The sequence below is a fragment of the Puntigrus tetrazona genome, chromosome 1 (genome assembly GCF_018831695.1).
Source record: "Puntigrus tetrazona isolate hp1 chromosome 1, ASM1883169v1, whole genome shotgun sequence".
Lineage (NCBI taxonomy): Eukaryota > Metazoa > Chordata > Actinopteri > Cypriniformes > Cyprinidae > Puntigrus > Puntigrus tetrazona.
The window spans coordinates 14988252-15004803 of NC_056699.1; the positions used below are offsets into that span (position 1 = coordinate 14988252).

A 16552-nucleotide genomic window follows, 5' to 3' on the forward strand; every position below is an offset into this window, starting at 1 on the left:
GTAATTATTATTATGTGAAAAGCTACTACACTGAATACAATACGTTTATAAATATAGTTACCCGACATGGTGTTTATGTGTGACTGTCTCTTTAAAAGGCCGTCGTTGACGCTGCGGTCAGCCACGTATCGCCACGTTTTTGCGCATGCGCGTCCGAGTCAGTTCCGGACTGAGTGCTGTAGTGTTGAGAGATCAACATCAGGCAGCTGCTGTTTTTAATGACATTTACTGTCTGCCTGTTCTGGAAGTTCCCTTTACTTTAACGGACGTTTAATCTGTCTGAACATCGACGTTTAAAATACTAGCTAAAGCGGACACGTAGCAGGATGAATTACATCTGGGAAGTAGTGGGAAGGCATCCAACAGGCCAACAGCCGACTGGAGCAGAAACTGTGAGTTTATTTACTGCATAAACAGATAGACATATGTGTGAGCAAACGAAAGTGAACACGGGTTATAAACGACCGAAAGCACCTGCTTGTCGATTCAGTGATTACATAAAGCTAAACGGATAAGCAGCTGTGTGTGTAAATACGAAAGCTTATGAATCAAACGTTTCTAAATGACACTGTGTTTATATGTGCTTCCTTAATGTCAAGTAGTATTGAATGACATGTTTGTTTATATATATATATATATATATATATATATATATATATATATATATATATATATATATATATATATCAGTTGTGTTGTGTTCATGTATTATATATTTGTATATGTATGGATGGATAATTTGACTTTGTCCCGTACAATTACAATGTATTCACAAACTCTTCTTGTGTATCATTGTCAGATTCAAAAATTGTGTGACCGAGTGGCTTCATCCACCCTGTTGGAGGACCGAAGAGATGCTGTCCGCGCCCTCAAATCTCTGTCCAAGGTGAACAGAAATGAATTCTTTTCATGTTGATGTCAGTAATCGAGGTATAAGGGGTGTTGTACTTGTACACTGTTGTTTAAAATTCGATTTAGTAAGGTAATAAATGAAATATTTAGAAACAGCAAGGTTTTAAATGTTTTATAATAAGCATGCATGCATTGGGCACTGCTCGTAATGCATTGGTGGTATTACCAGGGCTGGAAAATGATTAATCTTGGTCAACACATACGTATATATTTTAAAAAAAAAATATTTGTATGTAAACACTTGCATATAATGTGAAATAAATATTTTATAAATATATTTATTGTTAATATATACAATACCTGCATGTACACACGCATATAGTATGCTAAAATAATATATTTTTAACTATTAATTGCAAATAATTGTTTGGCAAAAGAAATATCTGTATCGATGGAAATATATGCATAAAAAGAATACGTGTCAAGTAGATGTACTGATTACAGAAATACCGTATGGAGGTTGGCACGATGGCTATGGACCATTTGGTTCGTATACTGCAGACTGACCGGTATGTTTCGAACTTTGTCTTTACAGTGATTGTGATTTATTTTTAAAGCAGTTGCCTCAAAGTATGACTTGTCTTTTGGTGATTATTTGAAACAGGACAGACACTGAAATCGTAGGTTACGCTTTGGACACTTTGTACAATATTGTTTGCAGTGACGAAGAGGAGGAACCAGGTATGTTATATTGTTTATTTTGTCTGGTTCAGAGATGGTCTTTTTGGCATTTTAACTACTTTGTTTGTCCGTGAAGCTTCTTCAAGTCAAAATTAATTGTTTTCCTTTAAATAGTTTAAATAGAGTCCCTAAGCCTTGTTTCAGTGTGTTACTAGTCTCCCTCTTGCAGTTTATGTTTGATGAGCAGGGAAATATTGTAAATCTGATCGTCCTCCTTTTTCTTTCCATGTTTAATCCACCAGATGATTCTGAAGGTAAAGCACTTTTTTGTGCATGATGCTGCCTAACCACTAGCCTATCCGTGCTTTGAAATCCCTGTAGAATACCTCCACTCTGCATTTGATACACTGGGATTTTCACAGTTCCTTAAGACAGCAACGTTGAGGCGTTTTACGTGTTACAGAGTAATGGTGTCTGCTTCTAATAGACATTTAGTTCAGTTGAAATCAAAATGCTGTTTAGATCATAGACGTATAAAGACGCCCCATTTGGCCTCTCTGGGCATGTAGATGTGGCCGCCATGTTGGAACAATGAACTGGCGGTCATTCGCCATGCTTTAGGTTCACACCATTAAGCCATTCTGTGCGGGATTGTGTTATCTTTTTAAAATTCGGTGAGTGATATTGTGAAGTTTAGACTGCTACAATATTGCGGACCGCTTGCATATCTCATCCTATAAAAACAGTCACTACGCAGGCATCTACGTAAAGATAATATAATATAATATAATGGTTTAGATGGCCAAATGAAAGCAATTGAAACTCTAATTTAATTTACAACACTTCCAGATGTTTTAAACTGGTTATATGCTGATTTTTTAAATAATCGTTTCTGCTGTTGGTTGGGAAATTAGAAAACGATCCAAAACCTCAAACCAAAACCTTGTTTTGATTCACTTACCTACTTTACATTTGGCAGTTGTTGGACTTAATTAAGTATAAATTATCCACATTATCCACTACTAAACAATATTTAATGATAATTGGAAAATAAATATAGGGAAATCATTTAAATATAGGGAACCATATGTTTAGTAACTTTAAATAAAGACCCCAAAGTCAAAAACGGGGGAAAAAAGCATTCCTCAAGCTATGTCGTTGTGCTTGCTTTGTCCTAATATCAATTGCATTTCATGTAATACACTTTTTCCTCTGCGTGGAAGAGGTTAAGCTTTAACTGGTGTGTGGTTTATTTGTTTTCTTTCCCCAGTTTACTAACCTGTGGGTTGAGCTGTGCTTTTTTCCTATATCTTTTTGTATTAATACACTTCTTGTCAGCAGACGGGTTCAGCTGCTCTTCCATCTGAAGTCTTGATAACATCTGTACTGAAAACTCTTTTGTTGGACAATATTTTGCAGCACACTGTATCTCCTTTTTCTTAGTCGTAGGTTTCACATCTTTTCTTATCTGTTTCCTTCCTTTTTGTTTTTTTTCCCCTGCATTTTTAGCGATAAAGTAATCGAACAAAAAGGGCAAAGGGTACGTTTCTCTGCATCTCATTTTCTCTTTCAGAGGAGAACCAGCAAAAGCAGGAGGATGATTTGGGAACTCAGTTCACTGACAAGTTCATCCAGGAACCAGATAACATCACGCTTCTCCTCACACTGTTGGAGGTAAGCTAGAACCGATATTTGATTTGATGCCTGTGCTTTTGTTGTCTTGTAGCTTTCCATAATTCTCTAACATATTCCTGATGTTTTTCCTGATGTAGGAGTTTGACTTCCATGTCCGCTGGCCAGGTGTTAAGCTTCTAACTGCACTTTTGAAAAGCCAGTGTGCTCAGGTCCAAGGCATCATCCTCGTCAGCCCAATGGGTTAGTGCAAAAACGTTCTTTTCTCTTGTAAATAGGAACGCGTCTAATGTGTCTGATGGCTTAGAACTAGTTCCTGGTACCAGCGGTCTGCTTTTGTTTGGAAACACCGATAGTGAACATGGAAAATGGTTAGAACAATTTGAGCACAAGATCAGAAAGTCACGAAAGACAGAAACCAGTTTTCAGTTTTACTGTAATTTAGTTAAGGTAAATATAGCATTGATGAGCTTCTATGAAAACCACATAATAGGCTGCAAGAATGCAGAGGCATGTCAGGATTCAGAGGCCAATGGTGCATGTACTGTTCACAGACGTTTCACGCTCTCGTCTCACTGACGATATTTCTGAACACAACGTTGGTCTCCATTTACTTTATTTTTGGGTGAGCTATAAATATATCTCATGATAGCTATAGAAGCTTTCGGACCTAGGTATTGCACTGCTTGCCCGCAGTGTGACAACCAATATAAACTTCATGTGAACAATGCGACGAGACGCATTGTTCAGTTAATCCTTGAATAAATGCCACTCCCAAAAATCTAAGCAGCCACAAAAAGCTGCTATATGTGGCTTGAGGATAGGTTTAGTGGTTAAAGACTAACATGCAGCAAAATAAACGCTTTTATTAATCAAGGATGTACAAAACTGACAGTAAAGACTTATACATTGTTACAAATATTATTTTGAATAAAAGCTGTTATTTTAAAACATTCTCTTCTTCAAAGAATCCTAAAAAAAAATTCTGTGTGACACTGAAGACTAGAGTAATGATGAAAATTCATTTTATTGTATCTTAAAATGGAAAACAGTAATATTATAAAATATTATTAAAATAAAATACTATTTTACTGTGTTTATGATCAAATGATTGCAGTTTTGCTTAACATTTAAAAAAAAATTTTTAGAAGAACCAATTGCTTTGGCTGCTTGAAATTTGGAAAATACATTTTTCAGACTTATGCAAACTATATTTCCGTTCCTCACACCTCTGCTGTACTCTCACGGGTCAATACGTAATTTAAAGCTGTTGGGTTTATTTTGTAGATACCTGGTTTGTAATGTTTGCTTTGTTTTCACACTGGATAGGAGTGTCCAGGTTAATGGATCTGCTTGCTGACTCCCGAGAAGTTATCCGTAACGATGTAAGTGTTATTACTCTACATTAATATGAATGGTCATTGAGTTAAATTAAACCATTTTACTTTTTCCCCCGTCAAGGGTCTCCTGCTGCTGCAGCAGCTAACCAAAGGAAACACTGCAATTCAGAAAATTGTGGCTTTTGAAAATGCGTTTGAGAGACTTCTTGAAATTATCATAGAGGAGGGTTCAAGTGACGGAGGTGTGCAGTTAACAGACACTTTAGATTCTTAAAATAGAAAATGAATTTCTACATGCTGTTCATTAATCTGCATCTTCATCTCGCAGGGATTGTAGTGGAGGATTGTCTCTTATTGCTGCTCAACCTCCTGAAGAACAATAGCTCCAATCAGAATTTTTTTAAAGAAGGCTCCTATATCCAAAAGATGAAGCCGTGGTTTGAAGTGGGTGATGACAACTCTGGCTGGTCGGCACAGAAGGTCACCAACCTCCATCTAATGCTACAGGTCTGATACGAAGAATCCATTTAATATGTTGTGCTTAGTATTACAATGCTTACTAGTTACAATGAGAGTTATTGTGGAATTAAAATTGACTGAATTTAGTTTTTATGATGATTACTTAAATAGTTCTAGTTATCGTTAATAATAATAATAATAATAATAATACAATTTTAACAATTTACTAGTGTCTTCATTTTTATTGTATTGATGATCCTGCAATATTACCCACATTATTTTTATTTTTATATAAATTACTATTATTATTATTATATATATATATATATTTTTTTTTTTTACACAAAATAACTTTACCGTTTACTGCATTTTGTTGTTCTTCTGGTTATTTACCTATACTAGCTAAAGATTCTTGCATAGGAGCAGCAGTCAGTGAGCACTGTTTTATGTGAAGATGAGCTAACATCTCTTGTTTTGTTTTGTCTCTGTAGTTGGTACGAGTAATGGTTTCTCCAGTGAACTCTCCAGGGGCCACTGCCAGCTGTCAGAAGGCCATGTTCCAGTGTGGTCTCCTCCAGCAGCTCTGCACCATCCTCATGGCCACAGGTGTTCCTGCAGACATCCTTACAGAGGTCAGATTGCTGTCAGAACCCTATTTCCAAAGTTTACAGTGCTTCGGTTTTTTAGATGCACTTCTATTGATATCAGTAGCAATATTTAGTTACATGTAGAGAGTTTCAAACAGTGCTTTGGGTTTAACTGAACAAATCCGTTCTGATGATTCCGTTGCAGTCTTAAAGGATTAGTTCGCTTCCAGAATGAACATTTTCTCATCATTTACTGTTTATGCATTTCTGTTTTTCAATCGCAAAAGAATTAAGGTTTTTAGGGAAAACATTTCAGGATTTTTGTCCATATAGTACACTTCAGTGGGAACCAATGTGTTGAAAGTCCAAATTTCAGTTCCAGCAGCTTGAAAGGGCTTTAAACAATCCCAGCCGAGGAATAATGATCGCGTCTTGTGAAACAATTTGAAAGCAAAAACATTATCTGCAACATTCAGTTAAAAAAGTGCAGTTTTGCACCATTTCCACAAAGCTGCTGGTTATTCTTGTATAGTTCCATCTGTATCGAATATCACTGTACGTTTGCATTTAGACATTATGCAGACTCTTTTATCCACATTGACGTGCAATTGGGAATACGTAAAGTGATTCATCTTTAAGAGGCAAACAGAAAGAGGAAGTGCTCGTAATACAAAGTCTCAGGCATATTTCAAATAAGTACAAGCTAGAATAAATATTGAGAGAAACCACATTATTATTATTATTTTTTTTGTATTTAGTATGTAGTCAAGTGGTGTTGAAAGAGATACAATATCACTGATGAAATATCACTGTACCATGTAACAACTGAAATATCTAAAAGTATTTTTGATTTGTCTCGCGTGTGCAGACCATCAATACTGTGTCAGAAGTCATACGTGGCTCTGAAGTGAATCAGGACTACTTTGCATCGGTCAATGCACCATCCAATCCACCAAGGTCTGGTTTGCCCTCAGCGCTGCTTATCGAGCATTAACCAAAAAAAGGAAGAGTCAGTAATGCGAACGTTTTGCCTGTTTCCTGCAGGCCCGCGATTGTGGTTCTCCTCATGTCGATGGTGAACGAGAGGCAGCCGTTTGTTCTCCGCTGTGCTGTACTTTATTGCTTCCAATGCTTCCTGTACAAGAACCATAAAGGACAGGGGGAGATTGTAGCCACGCTGCTGCCCTCCACTATAGATGGTAAGGGTCGCCCTGACTAATTGTGCCATTCATGGATTCCTTGGCGTCGACGTATGGATCATATTGACTTCAGTAAGGTTATGTTTTATACATAGGAACAGCAGGAGGACAATGTCTATCCCAGTATAGCTGTGATGTTCCCTTTGTAAAAGTAGACTATAATTTAACTAAAATAACTTTGGTGGTTGTCAAGTCTTCAAAATCGTTTTTCCCCTTGTGATTTATGTGCATCTTATGACCCGTATCACGTTTCTCTGTCCCTCAGCTAACTCTATCTCAGCAGGACAGTTACTGTGTGGAGGTCTGTTCTCAGCAGACTCTCTGTCAAACTGGTGTGCCGCTGTGGCTCTTGCTCATGCGCTGCAGGATAACCTCACCCAGAAAGAACAGCTGCTACGGGTACAATTAGCCACCAGCCTCGGCAAGCCACCCGTTTCCCTTCTCCAGCAATGCACCAACATCCTGTCCCAGGTACTCAACTTCTTATGTGGCAGTTTTTGTTTTCATGGCTGTTTAGTCTACATTTTGGGTTTAGGGCTCTGAGCTTGTGGACTTTAGTCACAGTTTTTTTTACTGTTGAAAAGACCAGACTATGTTGTGTTTTGGTTGCTGGTCTACTGCATGGGGTGCTGATGTGCTAGTTTGCTGCACATCGTGTCAATTTCAAAAAAGTGAGCCTTTTGACTGGTTTTGTGTTCCACGGTCACAGTTTTGCTATTTAAGCCTTAACTCATGCTCTTTCACCATTAAAAATGGAACTGTCATGCTGGAATTTGCACATGTTTTTGTTAACGGTGAACGCTGATAGTGCACTTTGGTACAATTTGGCTATTCCCAATCCGCCTTTCATTTCCATGGTGGTTACGGCCATGACTAGACCAGCACCTAACCAACATAAACAAGCCTGAACCATCGAGTTCATACTGGTCTAAGCTGTTTTTACCCCAGGTGTGGGGTAGGTGTCTCAAATGTTGGAGACACTGAGAGCTCGTGTGGGAATGGTAGCTTGTGGTTGTCACTAAATTTCAAAATGAAATGTGCTGTGGTTTTTGCAGGGTGATAAGCTCAACCGGAGGGTGAGTATTTCAGCGTGGACAGTTTAATGTAATGGTGTGGCTTGGCCTCATTTTCCACATTGGGGGTTCATTAGGTGTTTTGTGTTGTTTCTGTTTGCTGTTTCTGCCCTGTTTGTTGTGTCCCCTTACTGACCCTAGCAGCCCTGGCTTTGACCATTTGATTTTCAACTGCTGACCGCATGCTCTGGTCTTTTGGGCTTGTTTTGGAAGATACAGATGTTTCGGACTTATTCTGTGAAATCTGTACTGTTATTCACCCATTTTCAGGTGGCTGCAAGTCCAATAAGTTTATGACAGCAAATATTCATTCAAAACTAATTTTTCTACTTGCTTTTTCTGCTGCCCAGTACTTTCCTGTTTTGCTATTTGTGATTTTTATTTATTTTTCCTCTAAACATGTTGAGTATTATTATTAATATTTATTTGTCAGTTGCTCCCGTCCTTGGCATCTCAGTTACTCTCATGTCATGATCTAGAACTGTAGTTTAACACTAAGATAAGTTTTCACTATGCATAATTTACATAAACTCACACTTACAGATGCTGTTTCTATGAACAATTGTTGAAAAGTTGGAGGATATTTCAAACAATTAAAACGTTTTGTATAATACTGAAAATAAAAAATAAATCATAAGAATAATTTATTAAAAAAAATTTTGAAATATAATTATTTCTTAATTTCTGGAGTATTGTGTAACTTTGAAAACTGGAGTAAATGTTAAATTACATTTGTCTTAAATGTCTTAAATTCTAATAATATTTCAGAATATTACCGTTTATTTTTTAGTGCATTAAATCAAATAAATGTAGCCTTGCTGAGCATAAGAGACTTTGTTCGTAAACAAAGTTTTAGGGTTTTTTTTTTTTTTTTTTTTTTAAACCAAACATTTGAATATTAGTGTATATATAATGCATATAAAGGCAAAAACAGTCCATACAAACAAATGCCAACTAACCCGTTTGTTGTTGTTGTTTTTTTTAGTTAAGTCTGTCAACGTCTGTTGCAGTTAGTTAGAGTTTGTTTTTTACGTGAATAAGTCTGCTGGCGTGGATGCTAATATTGTTATATTTCTAGTTATCGTTCTTAGTGTGAGTGGGGTTTTATACTACCCATCTAAAATTCATCAAGTATGCTAGCAATATAATAGTGTATTAATACATAAGTTGGGATGCAACACCTTTTCCTTTCCGTAGAGGTGTTTTACTTTGAGGCACTTTAGATTTAGTGTTTGTATTCTGAGTATCTCGGTGGACTTGAGCTTGTGTTTGATGTTTCCTACTGCTGTTTTTTCTCATAACTTCTAAATATTTCACACCTTTATGTTTTATTAATGGGTAGTCATAAACCTAATCTTTATTTATTAATATATTTTGGATTATCCTGATGGCATTTTATCCTCAAAACCTAATTAACTAAACGTGTGTGTGAGAGATTGCAAATATGCTACGATAGAACTTAAAATTTAAAGCGGCGCACACACTTAATTCTTTTTTTTTTTCTCTCTCTCTTAAACTCGATGATATAATTTGAATGTTTCAATAGCAAACATTTAACTATTTAATTTTTTTTGTACATTTAAAGAAAAATCCTTTTTGTTAAAGCTTTTTCCTTTTTTTGTAAACTCAACTGTCTAATTGCAAGCAAAACAGGTCAAAGACAAGGGTTAGATGGGCTCCAACTGCTCGACACATTTCTAACTCCAAAAAAAAGCAACCCTCTGCAATCTTGCTGTTTATTGTATTTCTACAGAAATGAGCAAATATGACTTGGAGGACCTTGGAAATATTTTCTGAAATGAGTTTTATTTAGAATAATAAATGTTGAGTTATTGGACTTATTTGCTCATTTCTTAGATGTTAAAGGTGTGCGTATCTCAGTATAAACGTGTGTGATTGAGACCTTATAGTTGTGTGTTGTTGTTTCTGTGTACAGGGCAGTAGGGTGCAGACGAAGGTCGGCCTCCTCATGTTGCTCTGCACCTGGATCAGCAACTGTCCAATAGCTGTCATGCACTTCCTGCACAATCAAGACAATGTTCCCTTTGTATCCTTCTATTTATTAAGCTCACATAAATTTATTAACAGTTACTAATCTCATGGATGATAAAGCTCAGATATTAGCTAATAATCCACAGTGCGACTATGGGCTGTATGGACTACAGACTGCAATGAGTATGGGCCTGTCTGTGATTGTCTTTGATGGCTCACGTTATAGTTCTCTGTATTATCCTTAACTTATATTTTCAGCTGACAGGTCAAATCTCAGAAAACCTGGGTGAAGATGAGCGACTGGTTCAGGGTCTCTGTGCTCTGTTGTTGGGCATTTGTATCTACTATAATGACAACAGCTTAGAGAATTACACAAAGTATGTTCTTATTTTACCCTTTTTCTGTATTTCCACTCATACGTTCTTTTATTAATTTTTTTTGTCTTGTAACTGGGTTTTAAAATTTAGTTTGCTTTTAATTGGTTATTAATATGTCTATAATGTTACTGCGTTAGTACTGTAACATTACATGAACACAGAACATTTTTTTAGAAAGCAGATATTTTTGAGTGAAATTAGGTAATTGGCAAATTAAATATACATTAAACATAAAAGCCAGACTTGTTTTCCATGTTTGTAAAAAGCATTTTGTAACATTGAGCACCATATCAGCATTTTAGGCACAGAAGACTGGAGTAACGGCTGCTGCAAAATGTTTTAAATAAAACTTTCGAATTTTAATTCTATTACAATATTACTGCTTTTGTGGTATTTGTGATTAATTTAATTGCAGCAGGTGAACGTAAGAAACTTCTTTGGGGGGAAAAAAACCTTTGAACGGAAATCTATCCAATTAATCGAATAAATGAACATGTTACCACGGTCAGGCCTTCTTATACAATTTGCCCCTATGCCATTATCTGCCACTGTTTCACTAGATTTCTTCCGTCTCTCCACAGAGAAAAGCTAAAGCAGTTGATTGAGAAGCGCATAGGTAAAGAAAACTTTGTGGAGAAGCTGGGCTTTATAACCAAACACGAACTGTATTCTCGTGCTGCTCAGAAACCTCAGCCAGCCTTTTCCACCCCTGAACACATGCTGTTTGATCACGAGTTCACCAAACTGGTTAAAGAATTGGAAGGTCAGTATTAGATCCCTGAACACAAACTAATACCTCTTTTTTTCCCCCGTTATTAGCATCTTTCGGTGATCCGATCACACGCGCACCGTTAAATCAAGTCTAAATGTGATGCAGACCTATTACAAATTCCTACGTTTAATTTAAGATGACTTATTCCTTTAAGAGTCCTGGGGTGCATAGACACTGTCACACGCATTATTAACATTAGTATGTGAAATAATACTACATTTAAATTCCACTCTTCATTCTGGGATTAATAAAGTTAATCTTGTTATTCTTCATCCTCTCTGAATCAAACAGTGCATTTTGTTGCTGAGTCTTAAATAAAATCAGATTTGTCATAATGTGACCTTTTTACCTCATCTAAAATGTTTCTGTTGTTCTTTATTTGTTCATAGGTATGATAACAAAAGCAGTGCTTAGGTCAAGCGAGGAAGAGAAAAAGGAAGAAGAGGTGAAGAAAACACTAGAACAGCATGACAGCATTGTAACCCAGTACAAAGAGTTGATTAGAGAACAGGTAAAAATACATCAAACTACTTTCCATTCTCTCGTTTATATCCGAGCAAGGTTTCAAAATCACTTTTTATAAGAAGTACACGTAGAGAGTAATGTTGCACATAATTGAGTGTGTTTACATAGACCCTCTTAATGCGATTTATAATGAGATTTTGACAGTATTGTGATTAAACTTTACTTGAAATCTAGGCCCTAGCCCAGCCTGTGAAATCTAGGCCCTAGCCCAGCCTGTGTCTGACAGCCCAAAATGGCAACTAAAATAGTTACGGTTCGTGTGTAATGGCAAAATTATATTTAAATAGCCTATAGGTTTTTGCCTTTTAAAAGTATGACCAAGCAGTCAGTGACAGATAGTGAGCGTGTGCCTTCTCAAATCATCATGACTTGTCTAAAATAAAATCTATTTATATGCTAAAACAGTTCAAGCATATGCAAATGTTTAAACTTTAAACCTGCGCCATAATAATAAATGTGCGCTAGCATAGATTATCCGAATTTGTGCAGAGAAACCCACCTGCACTCTTCCTTAACATAATCTAATAATATTATAGGGCTATGCCAGAGGCATAACTAAACGTATTTGATCTTATAAGTGCAGAAAAGTGGGTTACCCCTGCTTAAACACCGTTTTTTCTTTTCTCTAAAGGGTTTTGGAAGGAAGAACAGGCATATGTTTAAAGTACACAACAAAGTTAATCTCCGTTTGATTGCAGGACTCTCAAATAAACGAGCTGAAGGAGCAAGTAACATCAATGACTTCCCAGAATGAAAAGCTGCAGAACACCATAACACAGCAGTTCTCTCAGATCCAGCAGCACAAGGATCAGTACAACATCCTCAAACTCAAACTAGGTACGCAGATGTCTGATTGGTATATAATGCTTTCTTTCTTTGACGTATTTTAGCCGAAGTTACTTTTTCTTTTTGCCCTCTTACACTCCGTAGGTAAAGATAATCAGCAGACGGGTAGTCAGGCAGAGGCAGCACACGTGAACGGCCTGCAACCAGAGGAGCTGAGCCAACTCCGAGAACAACTTGAGGAACTGCAGAGACAAAACCAGCTGCTGCACACACAGATGACCGAAAAGGACTCTCTAATAACCAGCCTGGTAAGAAAGTCTGAATGTCATTTGTTCACGTTTAAGTTAAGCCACTCCTCACGTCTTTTGGGTCACATGATCCTATGGAAATCATCTTGAATACTGATTCGGTGCCCAAGAATCATTTGCTACAATATTGAAATATGAAAACTGCTTTCATATTTGGTGTGTGATACTTTGGTGAATAAAAGGTTAATAGAAAATTGTACTGACCCAAAACATTTGACCAGCAGGTATAATATTAGTTTTTGGGTTTTTTTTATTACCCAACAGAAAGCTGAAGGAGTATCATCAGCAGAGGGGTCAACTTCAGATGTCACAGAATTACAGAAGGTAACATTCCACCCTTTCCCTTCAGTATGTTAAAAACCAAACTAATATGATCTAATATAATGTACAGACCCCTTTGAACGGAGTTGTTTTTTAATGTTTGGCTGCAGGAGGTGGAGTTGCTGAAAGCCCAGCTGCAGAGCCAGACCTTAGAGATCACACAACTACAGAGTGAAAGACAGGAGCTGCAAACCACAGTAAGTGTTCACTTCCCAAATTATGAAAATTGGAATTTGTAAAATATCAAAATAAAACATAGGGATGTGCATTATGTGTCATTTCCATACATGTCATAAATGTGTCGCTCAGTAAACAAGCCTTGAGAGGACATGATTTAACCTGTTAGAATACCAATGAAAATGGTTTCGGTTTTTTTTAAAAAACCTCCTGAAATCTTATAGTGAATCCACCAGAAAAATGAAATTGTTCACAAGGCACCCGAACCTATAACATTTACATGAAGTCGCAGTGACTTTTATCTAAAGCGAATTACAATTGGGGAATATGTATAAATAATAAATATATTGGGGAAAAGTTAGAGCAAGTGCTCTTAATACCAGCCTCTGGCATTGTTTTCAGATGTTGTTTGTAGATTGACAGGGATACAGATCATTCCAAGAATGTTCTGGAGTCTTGTGATGCTACCACAAGGTGTCGATCATTCACAGATAGTGAGTGGAAGTAGGCGGGCGCTGAGCCTGTGGCTGTTTTATTAGCAGACATCAATGTCTTGAATTAGGATCCTTACGAGATGGGAACACTTGTGATGCCCAGAGAAGAGAGGGTTAGAGAGGAGGATCTGATGACTGACAGCAGATGGATAAAGCGGTCCGGGTGGCTTCCGTGACTGAGAGTAGAGCAGTCTCCCTTGAGTGAGCACTTCTCAAACCTGACTGGTTAGCATGCAGTTTGTTGCTATGTGTTATTCAAGTGTTTTAACTGGGAATGGAAGGAGAGAGACAGGGACGTCGTTTTCTATATGTAGCGGTTGCACCAAAATATTGTTTTCAGTACAACTGCATGTGTATATTTAAACCAGGTCGGTTGCCTGATTTGTGTGTGCTTGTAGTGGTGAGGCATTTGAGGTCAAATGAAGCAAGGAGCGAATGGAAATCTGTAGCTTGTCGAGAATCGAGATGTTTCATTACTCCAGTCTTCAGTGTCCCACGGTCCTTTAGAAATCATTGTAATGTTCTGTGGTCAAGAATGATTTCTTAGTATTGATGTTGAGAAAAAGATTATATTAGAGTTGATGGAAAAAATTAAGTTTATTAAAAATATAAAATGTAATATTTTAATGTTCATAAAAATTATTATTCAGTATGTTCTTTCTTTCAGGCTGCAGTTCCAGTAGAAGACAGTGTCTACACAGAGAAGATTGCAGAGTTAGAGAGCAGGCTCTCTTCTCAGACAACAGAGGCACAAAAGCTCAAGGTGACTTGCCCTAGAGGAATGGCCTGCTTGCTTTTTTTATCATTCACTCATCTGCTTTCACATTTTACATAATTTCCCATTTAACACTTGCTCTTTTTTTTCCCGTCCTACCCTTTTTGTTTTTAAGGGGGAAGTAAAATCTCTCCTGGAGTGTAAGGAAGCCATGGAGAAAGAGCTTGCTTCAGCCACGAGCACAGCTGCCATCATGCAGGCGGAGAAGAGCAAGCTGCAGCAGGAAGTGCAGGAGTCCAAGAAGGAACAGGATGATCTTCTCATGCTACTCGCTGACCAGGACCAGAAGATTCTGAGCTTGAAACAGAAACTCAAGGACTTGGGAGAGACGGTACATTCCTCACAACGATGCAGAACATAGTTGCACTGGCTTTGTATTCCTCAAACGTCTTTTTGACTTCTTGCATACTTCTTATTCTTAGTTCGGTTTTGACTTTCTCCCCACAGATTGAAGATGATGACGATTTGGATTCAAGGGACCAGTTTGATGATGATGAGGATGATGACGAAGAGGAGGAAGAAGAGTGTGATGAATAAAAAAAGTATTGATTTAACAGCGGAAGTGAAAGACTGCTGATATTAACCTGTCACTTACACGCTTAGAGAAAGAGATTGTAAGCCTTGGACAGTAGAGCTGATCTTCTGATTTTTAGAAGGATCACATATTTCTTTACTTTCTTCATAACTGCATTTTAATTTTTAGAATTTATGTTGCAGTGGAAAACAATCCAACTAACTGAACCAGACCCATTTCATTTTAAAGAGGCTTTAAATTACAGGTGGATGCTTTCTTTTTGAGTGCTTAAGTCCTGGTAACGTACTGTAGAGGATTCTGGAGAGCTATTTGCACTAATGAAGGAGAGGAGACAATAAAGAAAAGATTTGCTTCTTTGTTATACATAGTGCAAAGCCACAGAGAAAGTTCAGTCTGCGTTTCCATACAGTTTGGCAACTTGTGAGTGTTTTATGATGGATGGATGTGTTCTGCGAGACATGCCTTCTCTGCTCAGGTGCATAGTGAACTCCGTTTAACATCTCATTCAAATTTTGTCCTTTTCCTGTTTTGCGTTCGATTGCTGCCTGGTTGTTGTTTCTCTCATCTGTTCATCCATGCATTCATATGTACAAATGATCAAACACACTCGACCCACTTTGCATTACATTGAGCTTGTGCTACCTGTGTGTTCTTCAGTTTAACACTTCTGAATCCCGGTCAATGTTGGGATGCTACACTTTCAGGTTCCTGAAAAAAAACGGAAGAGGTATTTTGCTAAATTTGATTCAAGCTTTGGTTAATTTATGGATAAACAAGCCTCCTTAGAATAAACGATATAAATGTTTGTCTGTGATGTTTTGGCTTTAAACTAACTTTTCTTATCCACGCTCTCAATAGGTGTGTTGTTTAATAAACAGCTGTATTTGAGGATCGACGGAGAACTTTTCCGCTGCTAATACCCGCAAATATTATTTTGCCATGAACTGCATCTTGATAATGAACTATGCGATAATTATTTAGGAACTGAAAACAAAGGCGTATAATAATGTTTAAGTTCATGGCGTTTAGCAGCTTTACAGACAAAAATTTTACACTGGAAAAAAAATGCTATTACATGATTAAATATTTGCTATTTGTGCGTTACGATTTGTACAGTTCTTCTGTTCAAGGTAGCATTAAAATCAAAGTCCAAACAAATAATATAAAATGGTATGAATTTTTAAACTATTAAAATATATTAGAAAGCATTTGCTTGCTTTTAAACTGTTTTCAGCAGGCAGAGAGAGAAGTGAGCGCCTGTGAGGTACGACAACAAGAGTATATCAGACACCCCATGCTAAAAGTCATTGTCCTGTGACATGTTTATGGGTGGCCACCTTTCTCAAATCAATGTGCTGTACTATAAAGATAAAGTATAAGCCTGGGACAGTGTTCCTATAGTTCTAGTGAACATTTAAGGAACACATGTTTAAAATATTAAGATATAGAATAAGAATTTAAATATTATAATTAAATATTAAACTATGTATTCAGCAAGAGAACACTGACTAGCCCCGCTTATCATGCTGTAGAAAGAAACACCTAAATAAATAAATACGTTTTAAAATAATAAATGCAGTATTACAAGAGGGAATAAGCTATTAATACATTCTAATCCTAAACAAGGTCTTAGTTGCAGATGTTATTCGAAAATAAAAAAGCAATGA

General features: G+C 36.9%; 1 protein-coding gene across 4 annotated transcripts; it reads left to right on the forward strand.

Moving 5' to 3' along the window:
* Nucleotides 1-145: 145 nt before the first annotated feature.
* uso1 (USO1 vesicle transport factor) lies at nucleotides 146-15989 on the forward strand. Of its 4 annotated transcripts, XM_043239520.1 has the most exons (26): nucleotides 146-392; nucleotides 800-886; nucleotides 1357-1421; nucleotides 1517-1593; nucleotides 1836-1847; nucleotides 3107-3207; nucleotides 3306-3408; nucleotides 4495-4550; nucleotides 4627-4747; nucleotides 4834-5012; nucleotides 5456-5596; nucleotides 6420-6508; nucleotides 6596-6750; nucleotides 7016-7221; nucleotides 7806-7826; nucleotides 9760-9870; nucleotides 10074-10192; nucleotides 10774-10955; nucleotides 11354-11475; nucleotides 12188-12326; nucleotides 12420-12583; nucleotides 12848-12907; nucleotides 13015-13101; nucleotides 14243-14338; nucleotides 14466-14681; nucleotides 14798-15989. In XM_043239520.1, the coding sequence occupies exons 1-26, from the start codon at nucleotides 327-329 to the stop codon at nucleotides 14885-14887; spliced, it is 2865 nt and encodes a 954-aa protein (XP_043095455.1). In that variant the 5' UTR covers nucleotides 146-326; the 3' UTR covers nucleotides 14888-15989. The 4 variants fall into 4 exon arrangements, with proteins under 4 accessions (XP_043095455.1, XP_043095470.1, XP_043095461.1 ...); XM_043239535.1 differs by lacking the exon at nucleotides 7806-7826; XM_043239526.1 differs by lacking the exon at nucleotides 1836-1847.
* The last annotated feature ends 563 nt before the right edge of the window (nucleotides 15990-16552 follow it).

What these genes read in the sequence shown, in the direction of transcription:
- uso1 (XM_043239520.1), top strand. Translation starts at nt 327, where the DNA reads ATGAATTACATCTGGGAAGTAGTGGGAAGGCATCCAACAGGCCAACAG. An exon ending in TTCTCCTCACACTGTTGGAG is followed by an intron (nt 3,208 to 3,305) that starts GTAAGCTAGAAC and finishes TTCCTGATGTAG; the next exon opens with GAGTTTGACTTCCATGTCCG. An exon ending in GACAGGAGCTGCAAACCACA is followed by an intron (nt 13,102 to 14,242) that starts GTAAGTGTTCAC and finishes TCTTTCTTTCAG; the next exon opens with GCTGCAGTTCCAGTAGAAGA.